This window comes from Trichoplax adhaerens, genomic scaffold (genome assembly GCF_000150275.1).
Source record: "Trichoplax adhaerens TRIADscaffold_6 genomic scaffold, whole genome shotgun sequence".
NCBI classification, from domain to species: domain Eukaryota; kingdom Metazoa; phylum Placozoa; class Uniplacotomia; order Trichoplacea; family Trichoplacidae; genus Trichoplax; species Trichoplax adhaerens.
In genome coordinates, this window is record NW_002060948.1 from 893,666 (window position 1) to 911,549 (window position 17,884).

General features: G+C 33.6%; 5 protein-coding genes across 5 annotated transcripts; 3 read left to right on the forward strand and 2 right to left on the reverse strand.

Moving 5' to 3' along the window:
* Window positions 1-3,278: 3,278 nt before the first annotated feature.
* On the reverse strand, window positions 3,279-4,465 carry TRIADDRAFT_57151 (uncharacterized protein; the record flags this gene model as incomplete). The annotated part of the gene is made up of 4 exons (XM_002113548.1): window positions 3,279-3,575; window positions 3,734-3,828; window positions 3,971-4,052; window positions 4,373-4,465. 4 exons carry the CDS (start codon window positions 4,463-4,465, stop codon window positions 3,279-3,281), a joined length of 567 nt encoding a protein of 188 aa, XP_002113584.1.
* A 1,009-nt stretch (window positions 4,466-5,474) lies between these two features.
* On the forward strand, window positions 5,475-9,710 carry TRIADDRAFT_26404 (uncharacterized protein; the record flags this gene model as incomplete). The annotated part of the gene is made up of 14 exons (XM_002113181.1): window positions 5,475-5,750; window positions 6,184-6,249; window positions 6,669-6,865; window positions 7,006-7,105; window positions 7,200-7,379; window positions 7,462-7,731; window positions 7,812-7,951; window positions 8,060-8,121; window positions 8,248-8,363; window positions 8,439-8,495; window positions 8,597-8,737; window positions 8,937-9,140; window positions 9,235-9,371; window positions 9,485-9,710. The coding sequence occupies 14 exons, from the start codon at window positions 5,475-5,477 to the stop codon at window positions 9,708-9,710; spliced, it is 2,172 nt and encodes a 723-aa protein (XP_002113217.1).
* Window positions 9,711-11,106: 1,396 nt separating this feature from the next.
* On the reverse strand, window positions 11,107-11,310 carry TRIADDRAFT_18070 (uncharacterized protein; the record flags this gene model as incomplete). Its single annotated transcript, XM_002113549.1, has 1 exon — window positions 11,107-11,310. A coding segment is annotated over one exon (204 nt), but the record flags the coding sequence as incomplete, so codon positions are not given.
* Window positions 11,311-11,781: 471 nt separating this feature from the next.
* Window positions 11,782-13,614, forward strand: TRIADDRAFT_57153 (uncharacterized protein; the record flags this gene model as incomplete). Its single annotated transcript, XM_002113182.1, has 4 exons — window positions 11,782-11,911; window positions 12,610-12,700; window positions 13,291-13,409; window positions 13,538-13,614. The coding sequence occupies 4 exons, from the start codon at window positions 11,782-11,784 to the stop codon at window positions 13,612-13,614; spliced, it is 417 nt and encodes a 138-aa protein (XP_002113218.1).
* Window positions 13,615-15,805: 2,191 nt separating this feature from the next.
* On the forward strand, window positions 15,806-17,884 carry TRIADDRAFT_26428 (uncharacterized protein; the record flags this gene model as incomplete). The annotated part of the gene is made up of 2 exons (XM_002113183.1): window positions 15,806-15,958; window positions 17,741-17,884. The coding sequence occupies 2 exons, from the start codon at window positions 15,806-15,808 to the stop codon at window positions 17,882-17,884; spliced, it is 297 nt and encodes a 98-aa protein (XP_002113219.1).

Consider the following 17,884-nt stretch of genomic DNA (forward strand, 5'->3'; position numbering starts at 1 on the left):
TAAGGTTTTAGATTTTGTATTTCGTTATCTTCAATAGCTACCACCTATGTATATTATATGTACATTTACCATTGTCACAAATATATAAAGTGGGCTCCTGCTATGCTTGACAATAGTATATTGCTATTGGCGTTCAATTGAAAGTTAACAGAAGTAAATATCAATTAACATGATGGCATTTCTTATTTTTTTCATATTCGGTAGAATGTGGTACATATCAATTCGTACAGTATCTATCATTTAAGGTAAAAAATGACGTAATTGCCTTGTTTCTTTAGTGATTAACTTCATGCAACAATTTAGTTGACTGCAAATTAGTTGTATGATTACATTAGCAGTCGTTTAAACATTAGAATAGTATTAGAAGCATTAATGATAAGACTGTTTGTTTATACGCACGTATAACTATTTCATGGCTATAGTTGAACATTCATTCTTCTATAGCTATACCCCTATAATGCAAGTGGAGTACCTTGTAAAATAGCCAAGAAATGTCCACGAAATAACACTATCAGATAAATATTTGTAATTAAAATTCCAAAGTGATGTATATATATATATCAATGTAATTAATTCATAATTACAGTAGTGTAATAGATCATTGTATCTAACCAAGAGTAGGAACTACTAAAAGGAAAGAGAGAGGGACTATCAACGATTTTCATTGAAAAAAGCGTGTAAACTGACTATTTTGCTTGTCGTTTTACTAAATCAGACGACTGGGGCGTATACCGTACTATGTGAACCGACTTTGGTAGCTAATATGGAGGCTAGTTGTCAATAGTACAGTGTGCGGTTCCAGATGTACAGTATAGTTGAAATGACCAGGGAAATCGTCAGCCTTTACATTTTTGCTAAGGAAAGTCGTTGATAGTCCTTCTCGCTTTTTTTAGTCCTGTAGTTTAGTAGTCGATGGCAAGAGTTTGTTACTGATTTATCGATGGTTTTTAGTAGACTAGAATTCACTTTTTAGTCCAGCATATCGACGTATCTACTAGAATTACGTGTCACATGCTCTACTGTTAGTGTAATCCTTGATCAACCATTGTAGGGTACATTTCGATATTGATTATGATGTAGTGTACATTAAGATGTTGAACAAAATAGTCCGTGGATGGTTTTTGCGATTTTTTCTTAGTAAACTGCGTTTACCTTTCACATATTTTTCTCCTCTTTTTACTTCTTGTCCATAGAGCTGTGGAGCCCTATGCAATTTTCACTGGCTGCCGTACCAGTTCGTCGGTGCTTTGTGATAATAATAATGACGAACGTCTAATAATGATTGCAAAATGTTTACTCTAAAATATCAAAATAATAACAGATAGTGGCTCAATATTAACCAGGAAAGGCAATCGAATCCGTCGGAATGGCTACGATTGAGAATAGCGTGTATTACGGTCAGGTTGTTATCGTAGTTTCAAGTTGGTGTCCAAGACCTGGTGAAGGAAGCTATTGACGTTGTGGTTCCTTTTTATAATCTACAATAGAATAAAGTACGCTCTTAATAGCAATCCATTTATTCTTCACTTTGACTTCAATAGCTACTCAATTAGCGTTAGCATTGACTATCTATGACGACAATATCATAAATGATGATAAATTGAGATTGCCAATCGACTAAAAACAGAATCACTTCACACTCCATTCACTAACAATCATACTCGTAGGTAAAGCAACAAGTTCGACTATTGCACTTAATTCTGCACGACCAACATGGTTGTATCTTTTGTAGTGGATCTGTTGTAGCAATGTATTTATAGTCTACAGTACCGTACATAAAGACAAAAGTAATTAGCTTCATTATTGAAATGAGTTTGCCCTAGTCTTCAAGTCATCATATACTAAAGAACGATCCAAGCTTGATATTCATGCATAGAAAGGCTTGCCAATTTTAATCATAATATCCTAATTAATTCCATCCTATTGTGATAGCTTGTATATTGACAGTACTGTAACTTTACACTCCACTTCTTGAACAACTAGGATGCTTGGCTAGTACTACCAAATTTGATAAGATCTAATTCATTGGCAACGAACTAACCGTTCTATACGAGCTTCTCCATTTAGACGCTAATTATCCTTATTAGCTTATTGATTTTCCGACTGTAAATAAACTCACCAGAAAGTGCAGCCAGTGGAAAACGCTTGTGAGTGTTTGTTTTAAAGGAGACCGGTGATTCTAGCGCAACAGAAATAATTATCCATTACAAATTAACTGTCCAGAAAAACATCAATGTCTCCCTTTCGGACATCGCTTGACAGTACAGTCAGTGGGTAGTCCACAGACTACAGTATGTACTGTACTCACTGCAAGTACTGTACTGTACTGTACTGTACAGTACAGTACAAAGATTTAGTGTGAAGTGTGTCTAACCTTTCACTCTTGGTGTGACGTCACAGCCTCGTTGATACTGTACACTGTATAGACAATCGGTACCGCGCTTGCACCAGTACTGTACGGGTCTGAACACTATTCAGTCAATAGTGTAGCGAACGGCCAACGGTACGCCCGTTGCTCGGCTCGGTACATCAACTTTTCCAGAAGGGGGGTCTTTGCCCAGCCGCAGCGTGAAGGCTATTTACTGTTCAATTATCCATTAATTTATGAAATAAAAGAAATGGATAAAGAGTATAGGATAACGGTTCGCTAATAGTGCTGATACGCAGTATGAGTCCATAAATTAATTATCAAAAGCTCGATTTTATCGTCCGTCATTTGCCTCGAGATAGTACTGTACTGTTATTAGTTAGTACCATTAGTACACGATAATGAATTGATTGATCAAGAATTGCTCCTACTGTACACTATTAGAGCTTGCTAGAAAGAACTTAGAATTTGTGATCAATAAAGTTGACATCGACATGCAAATGGATGCAACCCTAAATAACTTAGTGCTTTCTCAGATATGAAACACACAAAGATCTGATATCTTAGCTAAATACATGTGTGCATAGAGTAGTCAGAAATTTGAATCCCATTTTAATTATCAAAAACCAATTGTCATCAAAATAGCAAAAGTCAACTATAACATTAAGTAAATAACTGAGAATACGAGAATGCACTTTTATATACATTGAATTAATTACCAGTAATCTTATTACAATGCCATAAAATTACCTTGACAGGGTCATCATCGATACAATCAAATAGCCCATACAAACAGCTTATCACAAAGTGTCAATGTTCAAATTCAATAATAAACTCAATTCAAAAATTTTTCCAACGCTTAAGTATTCTACAATCATGCAATGAAATCCAAGTAATACGTCAGAGAATCTTAACTTGGATCAGCTAACGACCGCACTTCTCTCAACGCTTCAGAAGTTATTTTTATTAAATTACACATTTGAATTCGCCCATCGATGGAACTCAATTGTGGTAACATCTCGCTTGCCCATTGAAGTTGCTGATGTAGTGATTCTATAGTAAACTGTATAGCACTTTGCTGATGGGGCATAGGAGTATTGCTAGCATGTTTCACAGATGATTGCAGAGTACTTGTCGAAAGGCCATTGTGGCCTTCATCTCTTGCCGGATTCTGAATTGTTTTTGACAATTCTACACTTTCTTCACTCTAGCATACGCGTACATATAAACAGTTAGACTTTTTAACCAGAGACAAATAACTATCGCTTTATTGTAACAATGAAAAGTAAAATATATCTATATTACCGCAAACTTAGTTGTTAAATAATTACGTAGTAGTTGTACTTTACGCTATTAGTGTTATACCTTTTTTTCTGCATGTTGATATAGCTCATTTCTAGTAGTATCTACGTTTTTGCTATCGGATAGGTTAGTTTCCGTAGTAAGTTTCTGCTTCTTTTCTTAAAATTGAATGAAAAAATATTTACCAATGTAGAAATGAGTAGAATTTTATAAACGACGGTAATGCAAAATATAGTGATAATTAACATATAATCATGCTAAGTCAGGAAAGACTTATATAGAGTCTAATATCAATGATACCTTCCTGTTTTAATGGCTTATCTTCAATTACATGACAATTAACGCAGATTTCCTGATTGTTCTTGTCTCTAAGTAGGATAGTCTATGTTAAGCAGTTAAAAAATTTGATATCAATTGCAATTTATAGTTAGCTGATCGCCTACCCCAGACTCGTTACCACTATAGAAATAATATAATACTGCTCTTACTATAGCGTTTAAATTTATCAATCATTTTGGTATATAAAGATTGTTTTGTAAGTAAAATTCTTAAATTATTGGATTTTATCGGTATATTTCAAATATTCGTAACATTCATTAATTTAAATGTATTCTGCGTACGTACTATACACTATGCAGGTATACTAAAGGCTATTTAGAAAATAAGTTTATCTATTAGGTTTTTTATAACACTTTAACTTACTTGACAATCCGCACAGTATTTGTTCAGCATACAGTAGCCTTTCAGAAGGTACTGCCCCATCAACGAGCTCGCTTCGCTGCGTTTTTGACGCATTGCTTCATATTGCTGTTGATCCTCTTCCGTCCAGTATTCAGAATTATCATTACCTAAAATATATCATTTTTCCTCCATAAACGATATGACAACTTCTCCGACGTTGCATAATGTTATAATTATTTTTTGACTGTATAAACACTTTAAGTAAATCTGCTGCAGCTTTTCCAATACTACATAATTTTACTTATGAGTTTACGTGAAGTACGCCACAATGCAATTAATACTACTTTTATATACAAGGCTTTTGACCGAATAAAATACAATTTACAGGAAATCACCAGTAAGTAAATGTTTGGTATTACTAGGTCGTGATAGTAGCATGGATACACAGTAAATCAGCTAGGCACAATGAGATGTCACGGTCAATCCCGAATACGAAGCCTTCGGATAAAGGTAGGCTCGCACTAACCATTGTAACTAGAAACTAATCAACTCTACATGAGAACTTACTACTTAGTAATATAAATCGAAGCTTACTAGTCAACGGTTAGGATCATGACTCGTAGCAAAGCTTCTTCTCTATCCTAACTCGAAAAGATGCTTATTTACTGTAATTCAAAACTTCAGCTTAGCATTTAGCAATCATGTTTATTACAGTCATGAGTAAATAACACAGTGAACAGTACTAAATTAATGCAGGCAGCCATTAAAATGAGAGGAAATGTAATAATCAGACATACGAAATAGACTCATAATAGTATAATTGTCAATAGGTTTAAGGCTTGAATTAACTTACCTTCGGCCATTTCTGCAAGCTCTAGCTTTCCTGATTGTTGATGATTTGGTCGCTGCAAACTTGCCAATCCGTGCTGTACTGAGTTTGCGCTATTGAGTGTAGCGTACAGTACTGTACTGTACTGTACTGTAGACGCACAATTCTGTACTGTACACTTATTCTATCTACGCACGCGCACTTCGCAACAATATGGCTGCCACACTGGACATCAATGATAACACGTCAGCTATGATTTTAGGCAACGGCATTACTATAGCAGACGAAGAAGAAATGGAGCTAGAAAAGGGTGAAATATTGAAAGATGGTACAGACCTTGCTAGGAAGCAATCATTGTTACCCAGTGGTCCCAGTACATTATGCTTTGTAACTGAAGATTTTGTTAGTGAAGAATTCAATGTCGATGGCTTTATAACTTCCTGCCGCAGCAGTGTTTCTCCGGAAGTACTTCGCAATGACTTAAAGACTTACTTCGATATTCTAAAGAGTTCCATGGTCGAATTGATTAACAAGGATTATGCCGACTTTGTTAATTTATCTACGAATTTGGTAAATTCTCAATATTAACAATATCATCGATACTAAGATTATGCTGAATTAATGATAGGAGTACAGTATGTGCTTGTCGTGGCTTATCGAGAGATAGTGGTTGTAACAATCTAGATGACTGCTGTCCCAGCTCTCTATTTATAACTACACTCAATATTATACGTAAACTAGTACAATAATGAATCGTTCCCGCGGATATTCCAACTTGTATTGACTGACCGTTGTGATTAAACAATATTTCATGAATAGCATTATGAAACACGATTTAGTCGACTATCCTCAGCTTTCAGCATCTATTCAGCAATCACTTCAGCTATTAGGCATGCAAAAGATGAATTCCCAAACTATTCTATACCTTAAATTATTGTGTAGTTACTACAGATAATTTTGTATATTAATATGATTGGCTTATGGTATTATTACAATGTTACAGGTTGGATTAGATAAAGCTATCAGTAATATTTCTGCTCCTTTGGAACAGATCAAAACAGAAGTTGGGGTAAGTCATAAAGTTAAAATAATAATTTATAGTAGCTAAAGCGATTGCTTTCGTAAACATAGTGGTCTTATTTGAATCCACTACCGTATTATGCTAGTTCAGAAAGATCATTATATTGCAAGGACACGTTGATAATTAGTCCATATGCAAAACTGCACAAGGTAACTTATTGCTATGTTCTACTGCCACCTATAAAAGGTATTAGAGAAGTAAAGGCCATTAATGCGTCAACTTTATGCATGTCTTATTCAATACCGATAATGCGGTGCTGCGTATACGTATTAAATATATTTCGGACATATATATATATATTCTACTACAACTATATGATTCAATACTGATTTGAAGGCGTCACCATTCTAAATCCAAGGATAAAGTTATACTGTAATGTATTCACATAACGATTTTACGTTTACTAGTCTGTCAAGGACTGTATTGGCCAGGCGATGAATGGTATTAATAGAAGATTAAAGAAGAGAACCGAATTACGAGAGAAAAAAGCTCGGTTACAAAGGTTACTAAATATATCAGATTCTGTTGATAAAATTGAAAAGCTGCTTCAAATCAGCTCAACTTCACCCCAGAATATGATGTCAGCATCATCTGAAGAAGAAAAGTGAGTAAAATCTAATAAAAGAAAATTCAATTGCAATTATAGTTCTATTTTAAAATCTGATACTTTACTACTGACTGCTGATTTAACTATTTTGTTTGTAACTGTTGATAACTTGTATCTTATTGTCTTTTCTTTGCCAGCTATGGACATTTAATTGAACGCGTTGCGATAGAATTTAATCAGTTGTTATTCAATTTGAATCAAAGTAAAGGTCTTCCATTTGTTCAAAAGATACAGCTTGTGAGTACTACAATAATTTCATAAGAAGCTGATTCTTTTTATACAACTTTCGTTTTTACTAAACTTGATAAATGTGTTTTATTTTATATTTAAGCGTATTGATTCAATCAGTAGAACTCTAAAAAGTAGCCTTGATAGATTGTTCGAAGAGGCTGTAGGGGGTGGACAAACTGATTCTTTAGCTCGCTGTTTGCGAACCTATGCTGCTATTGATAAAGTCCAAGAAGCTGAGACTTTATTTAGAAATATGGTTGTCAAACCGAGAACGAATGAAGTTAGTGTTGTTACTTAGCACCTTGATATAATGTTTTTATGTTAACTGTATTAAATCTTATTGTCATTATTTGTTCTCCCAGATAATTAAAAGTGAGATGTTGGACGTCGTCGCTTTGCAGACAATGTATCAGAAAATTATAGATTTTATTCCTATCCATTGCGGTCTTCTATTAGAGCTAACTGCGGAGACGACATTATCCGATATCGGTCGCGGAAGCATAACTACTAGTGGTAGTAAAATACGAGGTTACGATTTCTTGGTACATTCAGTATTTCCAGAAGTTGTTTCAAGTATAGAAGTTCGCCTGCCTTCAATTTTTGCACCTGGTAATCCGGATATCTTCCATCAGGTATGTTATTCTTCGAATTCGATAATTTTAAATGATACCTTTATGACATCCATTAATGGGTCTGATTCTTTTAACCGCAGAAATTTACAGCTACACTAGAGTTTATCGCTAAATTCGAGTATCACTGCTGTTCACAAAGCAGTATACTCAGGCTTCGGGACCATAGCAGTTATAAGCAGTTTATGTCAAAATGGAACCTACCTGTGTACTTTCAGATCAGGTATATTTAATTACGAGTAACGTGTATATCAACCGTTACAATATTCTACACTACCGGATTACTTGGTTATTCAGTTTCTTACAAGTTCTATTGCGCCTTTCGATAAAGATTCAAAGATATCGGAGAATTGACAGAAAGTGCATACACAAATCCTTTTATTACGGTGTCAGGTAGCAATGAATGAATTGCTTTTAAGTCAGTTAACCTTCGTAGATAAATTTTGAACATTGTACGGTCTCCCTATTTTTGCGGTATTGTGAATACTTGTTTTTTAATCGTAATTTTATTGTATTCAGATAAAATTTGTAGGTTGAATGTGACCAATACGTTATGGTATTGCGTCTCTCGATGTTGGTCGGATGATGTATTTTTACTTAATTTAACGCATCTATTTTGGAAGCTAACTATGCAGGTAAGATTATGTGACGTTGTCACTTTTCGCATATACTATATATTGAACTGAGTATCTTAACCGGTTATATTTTAGCTACTCTCTCGCTTTTCTTATTGGTTAACTAACGTTAAGGAAAACTTAGTAAGTTCTGTTAGAATGTAGCTCTGAAATATTAATAGAGTAATACTTATAAAAATAGAGTGCATTTGTGATATACGATTTTAAAATTAACCTAAGTGAGTATATTATAGCCTAATTTTGGACTTGAAGATCGTAGCAAGGGCTCTAGTATTGATACAAACAAATCTCGAGAGAGCAAACGTGATGTGGTTTTATCAGATACAGCCCATGTAATCAATCTTATTGGAGATATAGATATTTTAATACCAATGGTAGGTAGTTGCAACGTTAATTCTTAATTTAATATATGATGCGCAATCAGATTGAACCTCTTTCAAAATGTTTCATAGGTTAAGAAATTATACAAGGACACCATTATACCACATGTAAAAGAATTACAAAGTGATAACTTTGTTTTGTTAGATGGTAATTTGAAGAATGTCATTATAGTGAACCTAAAATTCTGATTAGCCTATTTCGCGGTTAAACTTCTATAGTCTAAAATTATTAAAATCGTCGTCAATTTTAGAGAGCATTAAAGAAGCGTGTGATAATGTAGTTTTACATTTACCAAAATTCGAGTCTCACGTAATTACTCAAGTAGCAGATTCATGTAAGCAGCATTTGGACGCAGCAAACAGTGTTCCTCGACAATATCGACGAACAAACAGAGAGGTATAAGATTGTAAACGTTGTATGCTGTATTACAGTCGTAATACTAAGATGTCTATCAAGACTCATTAACATTTGATTACCAATTTATCGCTAGATGCCGGGTAAATGTTCTACATACGTACACGCAATTTTTATTCCATTGAAAAGTTTTATATCAGAAAGAAGCGATCATATCAGTAGCAATAAATGTAAAGACTGGGTTACAAGAATATTACAAATTGTAGCTGATAAGTAAGAATGTATAAATTTCCTTGATCTGCAAAGATGTAATTTTTATCTTACTTGGCCATAGGCTTTTGTGTAATCAATTTTATAGACAAGTGATAATGTAATTTTCTTTTCAGATATTTTAACATTATTAATGATATATTAACGTCCGTTGAAAAGACAAGAGATAGTCTTATGAGATTAAAGAAAAATATTGCTGCAGCTGCTAGTGGATCTTCTACGTCTGTTAGCGATGAAGATAAAATTCGATTACAATTACAGCTTGATGTTTTAGAATTTGCGAATGAAGTAAGCCTATTAACTTTGGTTAATAGTACAGTTAAGCTTGAGATTATGTGCTAAAATATTTTACTTATCGTCACACTATGTTTTACTATTTTAGATTGAAAAATTTTCAGCATCGTCACGCTCCTTACCAGCCTGTCAGCAATTAATTGCTTTAGTTCAATCCACTAATAAATCAAATATCAACGAAATCTAGCGTTTCAATATCATGCATTGGCGCATACTAATTTACGATACTGTACATCTATAAAAATATTTAATTACAAGGCATTTTTAGTAGCTATACCAAATAAAAGACGCATAAAATTCTTGAATCTATGTATTATAATCAATTCTAAAGTGTCCATAAGGAAATGTAAAACATCATTTTCTTAAATAAAAATGACGAACTTTCAATATAATCTTTTAGTTTCTGGTTTTACTATGGTAGAAATTATTTTTGGGCAGATCATCATGTAAAAAATTTTAATTTTTATCAGTATTATTTACAATAGTAAAATATTGATCTCTAGTGGCACATAATCTAGAAAATTTACAGAAATGCTATGGTAGGCTTTAATTTAAATTTTAACTGATGAAGAATAGAACTCTTGACAATTTTCTTATTACCTCTAAAAGTTGTTATTTAAGGTTAGGGTGAATTAAGATATTAAATTCGGTTGGATCTTTTTTATCACTGTTACGCTCCAGTAAATATACTATCAATCAACATAAGTATGTAGTAACACTCGACTGTATTGCAAACTATGTTTGATCAATTTATTGATAGTTAAATGGTTCATTATCATACATTATACATCAACTGGATGAATATAAATATCTGACCATTGCAGGCAATGTCCTGGATATTCATACACAATCATTTCGAAATTAAATTCATAATATAAAATTCTATAGTTATCATGTATTGGTTGTAGAGTATTTATTTATCTTTTCGTATCTTATTATACGACGTATTTGCAGTATTATCATATTCTATAGAAACTAGAAACTAAAGTTTCGATGTTGCATTGAGTATTATATAGTTAATATAGTCCTTAGTCAGGTTAAGAAGATTTTGTGTTTACTTGAGCTATATTAATAATGAAGAAAATACGGCTATAAGAGTAGGACTGCCAATACGAATACCAACTTGCAAGTAGAAGTAAATAAATTACATTGTGGAAGTATTTTCGACAGATTCTATTCCTTTGTTCTGCATTAAAAATAGTTATAACTTGTGAGTATTTTGTCCAATGCAAGATTACGCATGATCATGCATACTCGTCCATTACAATATTCGTTAGCACTTGCCGAAATACGAGTAAATGCAACAGCTGCGTGCGCACTTTATGTAATACGGCTTACGGTATATCAATCCATACTGTATGTACATTGTACAGTACTGCAGTTACTCGTTAATTCAATATCTTTTTATTCGTAATTCTTTTTCAAATTGTTCAGCAGTAAGAGTTCCATCAATGACTTTACAGTCAGGGTTAAAGACGGAATAAGGGCTAAGTTTACCACCCTTTCTACCGTTGGTAGAAGTATTTGTAATAACCAAATAGAACATGGATATAATGAGAAACACACTACCAAATTGTATCTCCACGAAGAATGCCATCAATGAGGCCCAAATGATCCATTTTAACAGCCTTATTAAAGAAAAATAAGAGAGTAATGTAGCCTTCCAATTATGGTAACTTCCACTATCATTTTCCTTAGTTAGTTGTACGTCGTCGGTATTTAATCGATCTTGATCACGAAGGCTAGCCTTTTTATTTCTGCCTTTGCGGCTTAAGGATGACATCCTATACTGTATTTACAGTTATCACACACTACAAGCAGATAGGCTAGGGTACTTTTAAATGTGTATACGTTCTGATGGAAGTTAAAATTCCGAGAAGCTATTCATATCTCCATAGGTTGCGATGAAGTAGATTTAATTTTAATTGACTGCTTTCTTATTAGGGAATTTCCTCTATCTGTGAGTCTCGAACTACAGTACATATACTGTATACGGTACAGTACAGTACTTAATATTACAGTACTATATACCGTACACGACTGACTTCAGTTTACATAAAAGTTGTTTGATTTCTTTCTTTAAAGCATGTAACCGAGAAGGAATTGGGGCGTTAACGTGATGGCTGCTCTTATCACTGCATTAAGGTTATGGATAGGAATGATAGCAACTATAGCATTCGTAAATAGCACTCAATGCTATTTGCAAGGTGAATTCGTACACCAGCGTATGTATACGGAAACCAAGGAAGGTAAAGCTTGAAGTTATTCATGAGCAGTTTTAAGTATTTTCGGTAGCAAGCTTAAAAGTGGACTGTTCGGATTTGCAAAAGTTGCTGACGACTACAGCTCAAGACCTATTCCGTCAGAGTCTTTGACTGCTGCTATTTAGTTGCTATACCCACTGAATAACATGCAAAAAATTATAAATAGAAATAATCATTCAAAAAAATGTAAACAATCTTTTAAAAAGCCTAGTTGAGCTCAGTACGCTGTTTTAGAAATACACGTTAAATTTGTTAGATGCATAGAGGTAACTTCTATGGTCAGATATCATGCCATTTCAACATCTATACACGTATACTGTAAGAGTATATTCTTCAATAGAGACAGTGTTCTTGTAGACTGCTGTACTATCCGACCACTTAATCATGTACACTCTCATAGCTTATCGTATGCAATACTAAGAATAATATTGGAATTACTTATTAGCTTCTTATACGCGTATACAGTACATACCAGATAATATAGTATGACCTATACTGTAAGGTCCTTAAATGCACATCGTTAATACTAAAACAAGCTATAGAACGAGCTTTAGGATACAATTTTAAGTATAGCGGATTAATAAACCGCAAATATGTATTCGTAATTTTGAAATTAGCGTCGACTTAGCTCCATTCGACTTATGATATTTTAACGAGGTGTTTTATCATTATTAACTTCTCAGCTACACTACTACAAGCCAGGACATTTGGAACTTGGACCCTGCTAGCTTCCGTAATCCGTATCTATTGCGCATTTGATATTTATAATAAGACGTAAGCTCTCAGGAACTAGTTCTAGAGTAAATTCATTCTATTTGATGTGTATAATTTATTAACGCCGTTCCCTCGCTCTGGCTTGTAGAGCGTAGAATTTATGCAAAAAATGGATAGCGATATAGCATGTTTATTAAAAAGCTATATTATCTAGCTCAAAGTACTTATTAACATCACATTTCGTTTTAATTCGACATTATACACTAGGCTAATTATTTTATATCTGATCAGAAGATTACAAACATACAATATAAATATTCTATTTTCTTGCAATCTCAAGCTGTTTCGGTTCCAGTATATTCAATAGTCTTAAAGTATGCCCACTTTGATCTGAATAATGTGTTGTCAGAGTCACATTGCACGCTGGGTTGCAGACGTCAATACTGATATATTTCATACTAGTACCAATAGCATAATAGGTTGTATATCAACAGTGTGAATATGCAAATCATATTCGTATTTCACTTCATACATATTATTTGTCTACTATGTATGAAATTTAAATTTGGGCACGCAAAAAATAACAGAACTATTTGTTGCACTAGACTAGATACATGCATACAAAATTGAATACTTTATTTCTGATATAGGCTCTATATGGTAACGTTTTGGTCGTTTATCATTGTCTTGGCCCATCTCCTAGCTGAATGTTACATATATCACACTGCAGCCTTTACTCCTGGTGTTATAGCACCATTGATCATTTCCAGTAAGTCAAAGTCAATTAATGACCTATAAAGCGTATAGTTGACTGTTGGGATGGTACTGTAGCAGTGGTTTACTCATCTCACATGGTATTACAACTTCTATTAAAGTATCATAAACTCTTATTGTTAGGTTTATCATCGGTTTGGATGATATTAGCTTATCCCTCTATTACCAATGGAAGTGAAAGCAAGGCTAAGTCAAATTGATGCAAGAAGCCAACCTATTTACTAAATGTTCCTAACTAGCAATTTTAATGCCATGTAGTAGTCTGCTATAGATAATGGAAGTACATAAAATATGCTTAGATAGCTCACTGTCATTGCTGGCCTCAATTCCAGCAATTGACAAATAAGGACTGTACAATTGTATAATGATATTACGCCTCTGCGTGTGATATTCCGTAGGACATAATGGTTTTCTATATAATAATCATGTAGCGCTGTACAGTACGTTGTGTATGCAGTCAGTATTTATAATTCTTTCTTGATCACATATAGTGCAATATATTTATATCAATTATGCTTATAGTCTATATAATATAGTTACTGTTATCTCTTGTTACAGCTACTGATAAATTCTTTATGCCGTGTATTGAAGAATTCGATTTTCATTATTACTGTACACTAAATCAGAACTTATTGTCAGTAGCTCAAGTTTATTTCTGTGGTCTGGATTTCTATTGCATGCTCAAGCTATCGCAAACTGTAGATGCTGTATAGCGAATGTATATCATGAAATTAACGTGATTACGATCATAGAATAAGGCGTAGGATAGTACAGTTTTCTGCATCCAGATGTAGTCCTATGGTATAGAATGTAGAATGATAATTTTATATAATTAACGGGTCACACCACTAGACCTTATAGTATAATGATCGAGAGCTGAAATAGCTGTCGCACGCATTTCATTCATTATTCAGCTTATACGTAATTAACTGACTAACAGTAACGAGACATTGCTAGCAATGTCCATTGTACGGTAGCCAAGTCAAAATGCATCCTATACTGTTGTCTGTACTGTATTGTTCTTAAATCTTCAATTAAGATTGAAAATGCAGTCTTTATACATCAATGTATAACAGTACAGTAGATGCAATTTTATTCTGCGATTGAAATGAAGTCCATGGTCCAGCCGAGGAGTCGGCAAGGGCTGTTAAAACTGTACTTGATACTTGGTGAAGCTTATTTACAGTTTGTTTTCTATTTCTTCTATCCAGAAATTATCTAAAACGCGCAGTGCTGTTCGCTATACAAGGGTTGCGTAGGCTGTTTTTTCCCCTTTTTAAATCATTATTCTATATGTATTACGAATTCGGAAATTAACTGTGCTATCTGTGTCAGGGAAGCGACAGGACGTTCACCCAATATATCCTGTTTAAATGTTTCGATCGAAAAATCAGATGTACAGTATTGTAGCTTAACGTAGTAAAGTTGTAAACTTTAATAATAAATGTCCTAAATATTGCTAGCAGTAACTTTGCTCGGACGCTACGAATAAAAACAACTCAAATACATGCAATGGAATATATTCTACGCTCTAGTTGTATGCTGCAAAATTTGCATAGTTCAATTGATCAAGGATATCAAATATGTATTGAAATTTTAGTCCGACTCCTGTATGTTACAATACTCTATGATTATCCGGATGATTTAATGGCAATCACACTACAGTACAGTATTTGTATTCTTGTCCATTTTGTATATTTTAGTTGGTGCTGACATCACATTACGATTATAATTTATTCCGAATTTTTTCTTACTCTAATTAGTTAATTAATGAAAGGTGCTAAGGTCGAGTCGAAAGCGAGCGGAGAACATGTGTTCCTGTACTGGGACTGGTAGCAGTACAAGCTCCATGCTGTACAGTACTTACTGTATTATACAGCCTAAAACGGTATAAACAGTACTGTACTGTGTTCATCAGCGCTGACGTTAGCAAAAAAAATCCAAGTACTGTGCACTGTACAGTACAGATCGTACAGTACATAACTTTATCGCTGACTAATCATCTATAGTACTGTCCTATACTCCTGTAGGTGTTGTCGTAGACAATGCAGTAGAGTACAGTACCGGATTGTCTGGTTGGATTGACAGTACACTTTACACTACAGTACAGTACTGTACTGTAGGTACTCGAGCTCGCAGGTTGATTAATTACTGCGTCGAATAATAATAATAATTAGAATTATTAATCTAGTCGCTGCTCTCTTCGAGTTAACCAAATCGTTTAGCCATGATTATAAAATATTAGGATGACTATTTTCTTGGTATAGAATTAAAGTAGATTAGTTTATATTAATATCACCGTCATGATAGTATCCTCCATGACCCTATTTTAGACAGTGTACAACTGTAGATAAAGCAGGAAATTCCTACGCTGATTCACAGTAAGGAGACATGGGATCGCAAATTGTACGAATCTTTAGACAAGGAGTGTGGGCATCATTGACCGGTGGTTGGTTCTATGATCCTCATCATGACATCTTTACAAATACTGTTCATATGTATTCCTGGCTCTTTTTCCTATGCTTCCCATTAACGTTATACATCGTAAGTACCACGTTTTATCGACTAATCTAGGATAGTATGGAATGATGTTAATTTCAATGCATAGCGTAATGGATAGGATTAGTCTCCATTGACTTTGAAAGTCAACCATCCAAAATTTGCGGTCATACCTAGAGGAAAATGTCAATCGTAACTCTGTTTTTTCACCTCTCATTCGTACTAAACTACCAAGAAGTGTTCAGACTACAGTATAGTACAAAGTTGTTGTAGTTATTTATTTCCATAATAGCGCTTAAATGACCATTATTTAGTAACTCGTATTGATTGCTTGGGTGTAATGAACTAGTTGGTGATCACGTACAAATACCTTCATGTTATGATATACAAAATATTGACTCTTATTGATTGATATCGTACGTTATTGGATAATCTTACCTTTACTGGTTAGTCGGCTTGTCTTGGCTAATTATTATGAAATTTTTATCATACAAATGGTATATAGTCTTGCTTTACTTGAATAGAAGGCTATCGAGGATTAAAAATCGTCTATGATGTTCGGGTACTGTATTGTGGATATCGCCAATATAATCTTGACTACTGTTGCTATCTAATCCAATACCGTCATTGACCGCTGTTTTTAAGTGGGGATCACGGTGTATATTCGCGATGCATGTATACGTAATTGTATATTCTCCATCAATACCGATAATCCAATATAACAATTTTGATCAGGACATAAACTCCATCATACGGTAGTCAACAACGATGAATTTTACTCGAGATACTTTACCCGACTACAACGCTGTACAGTACTATACCGTACAGTACAGTAGCTTACTTTTCATCGTGTTATTATTATTATGAAATAAGTTATTCTATTATTGTCTTCTCATGATAATATCAAAGGTTCAATAACGATTTCCTTACAGTAGATAGTGAATGATACTTAGCTAGGATTCCTAGGAAATATCCAGATATCCAATATTGGAGTCCAGATCGAGCTATCTACGCCAACTGTATAAGATTGCTATAAACCACTTAAACAAGTCATACAATGCGCAAAATAAGGGTTCTATTTAACATCCGTGATCCTATTACTTTTTTGAGGTACAGTATGCATATAAATGATAGTATCCGAATGAAATAGATTATACTATAAATGAATCGGTCATGGTTAATAATTGATGTCCCTATTACGTAAATTACAGTATCTAGAGAACTTCCGATAAATTATAAATCATATACATTCGGGCTATACATTTGTTTGGGTTGTTGGGATTATACAATTTTCTGACTGAATTATTGCCAAATTGTGAGATAATAAAATTTATTATATGTGTATAGCTTAAATACAGTTTAAAGTGTGTCTATATCCTTTAGCGCGCTCATATGAAATCCCCTGATGTACCAGTAAATATACAGTATATATCTTTTATTAAATGAATTTAAAAAATAACTACAACATCCTTAAATTAGAATTTTGTATATGCGTACAAATACCTCTTATGTCTTATCATTTTACATATTATAACAGCAATAGATAGTACCATTTTATAATGATGTACAGTATCTAGCTGTCAACAATTACTTTTAGCTGTAGATTTCTAATTACTATCAGAAATCTACTACTATATATCATATTTTACTGTGTGTACATATATATCTAATTATAATGATTATTCACTATATAAAGTTTTGTATGCATATCGGCTATGTGGTTGTACAAATCTTTATGCTATGCAGACTGATGCAGCATAGGAAATTGCGATCCCGGCAGTGTCAAATGGATAAATTTCTTTGCAATCTTTTTCGATGATTTTACAGATTATTGCTACTGGATGGGCTGCTTTACTTGTTTACTGTTGTACTATTACTGCAACATTTGCCGTTGTAAAAGTAATTAATTATAGGGTTCATCTATCATTCGATAAAAAAGCAAAAGAGGATGAATCAAATAAGCAGGTATAA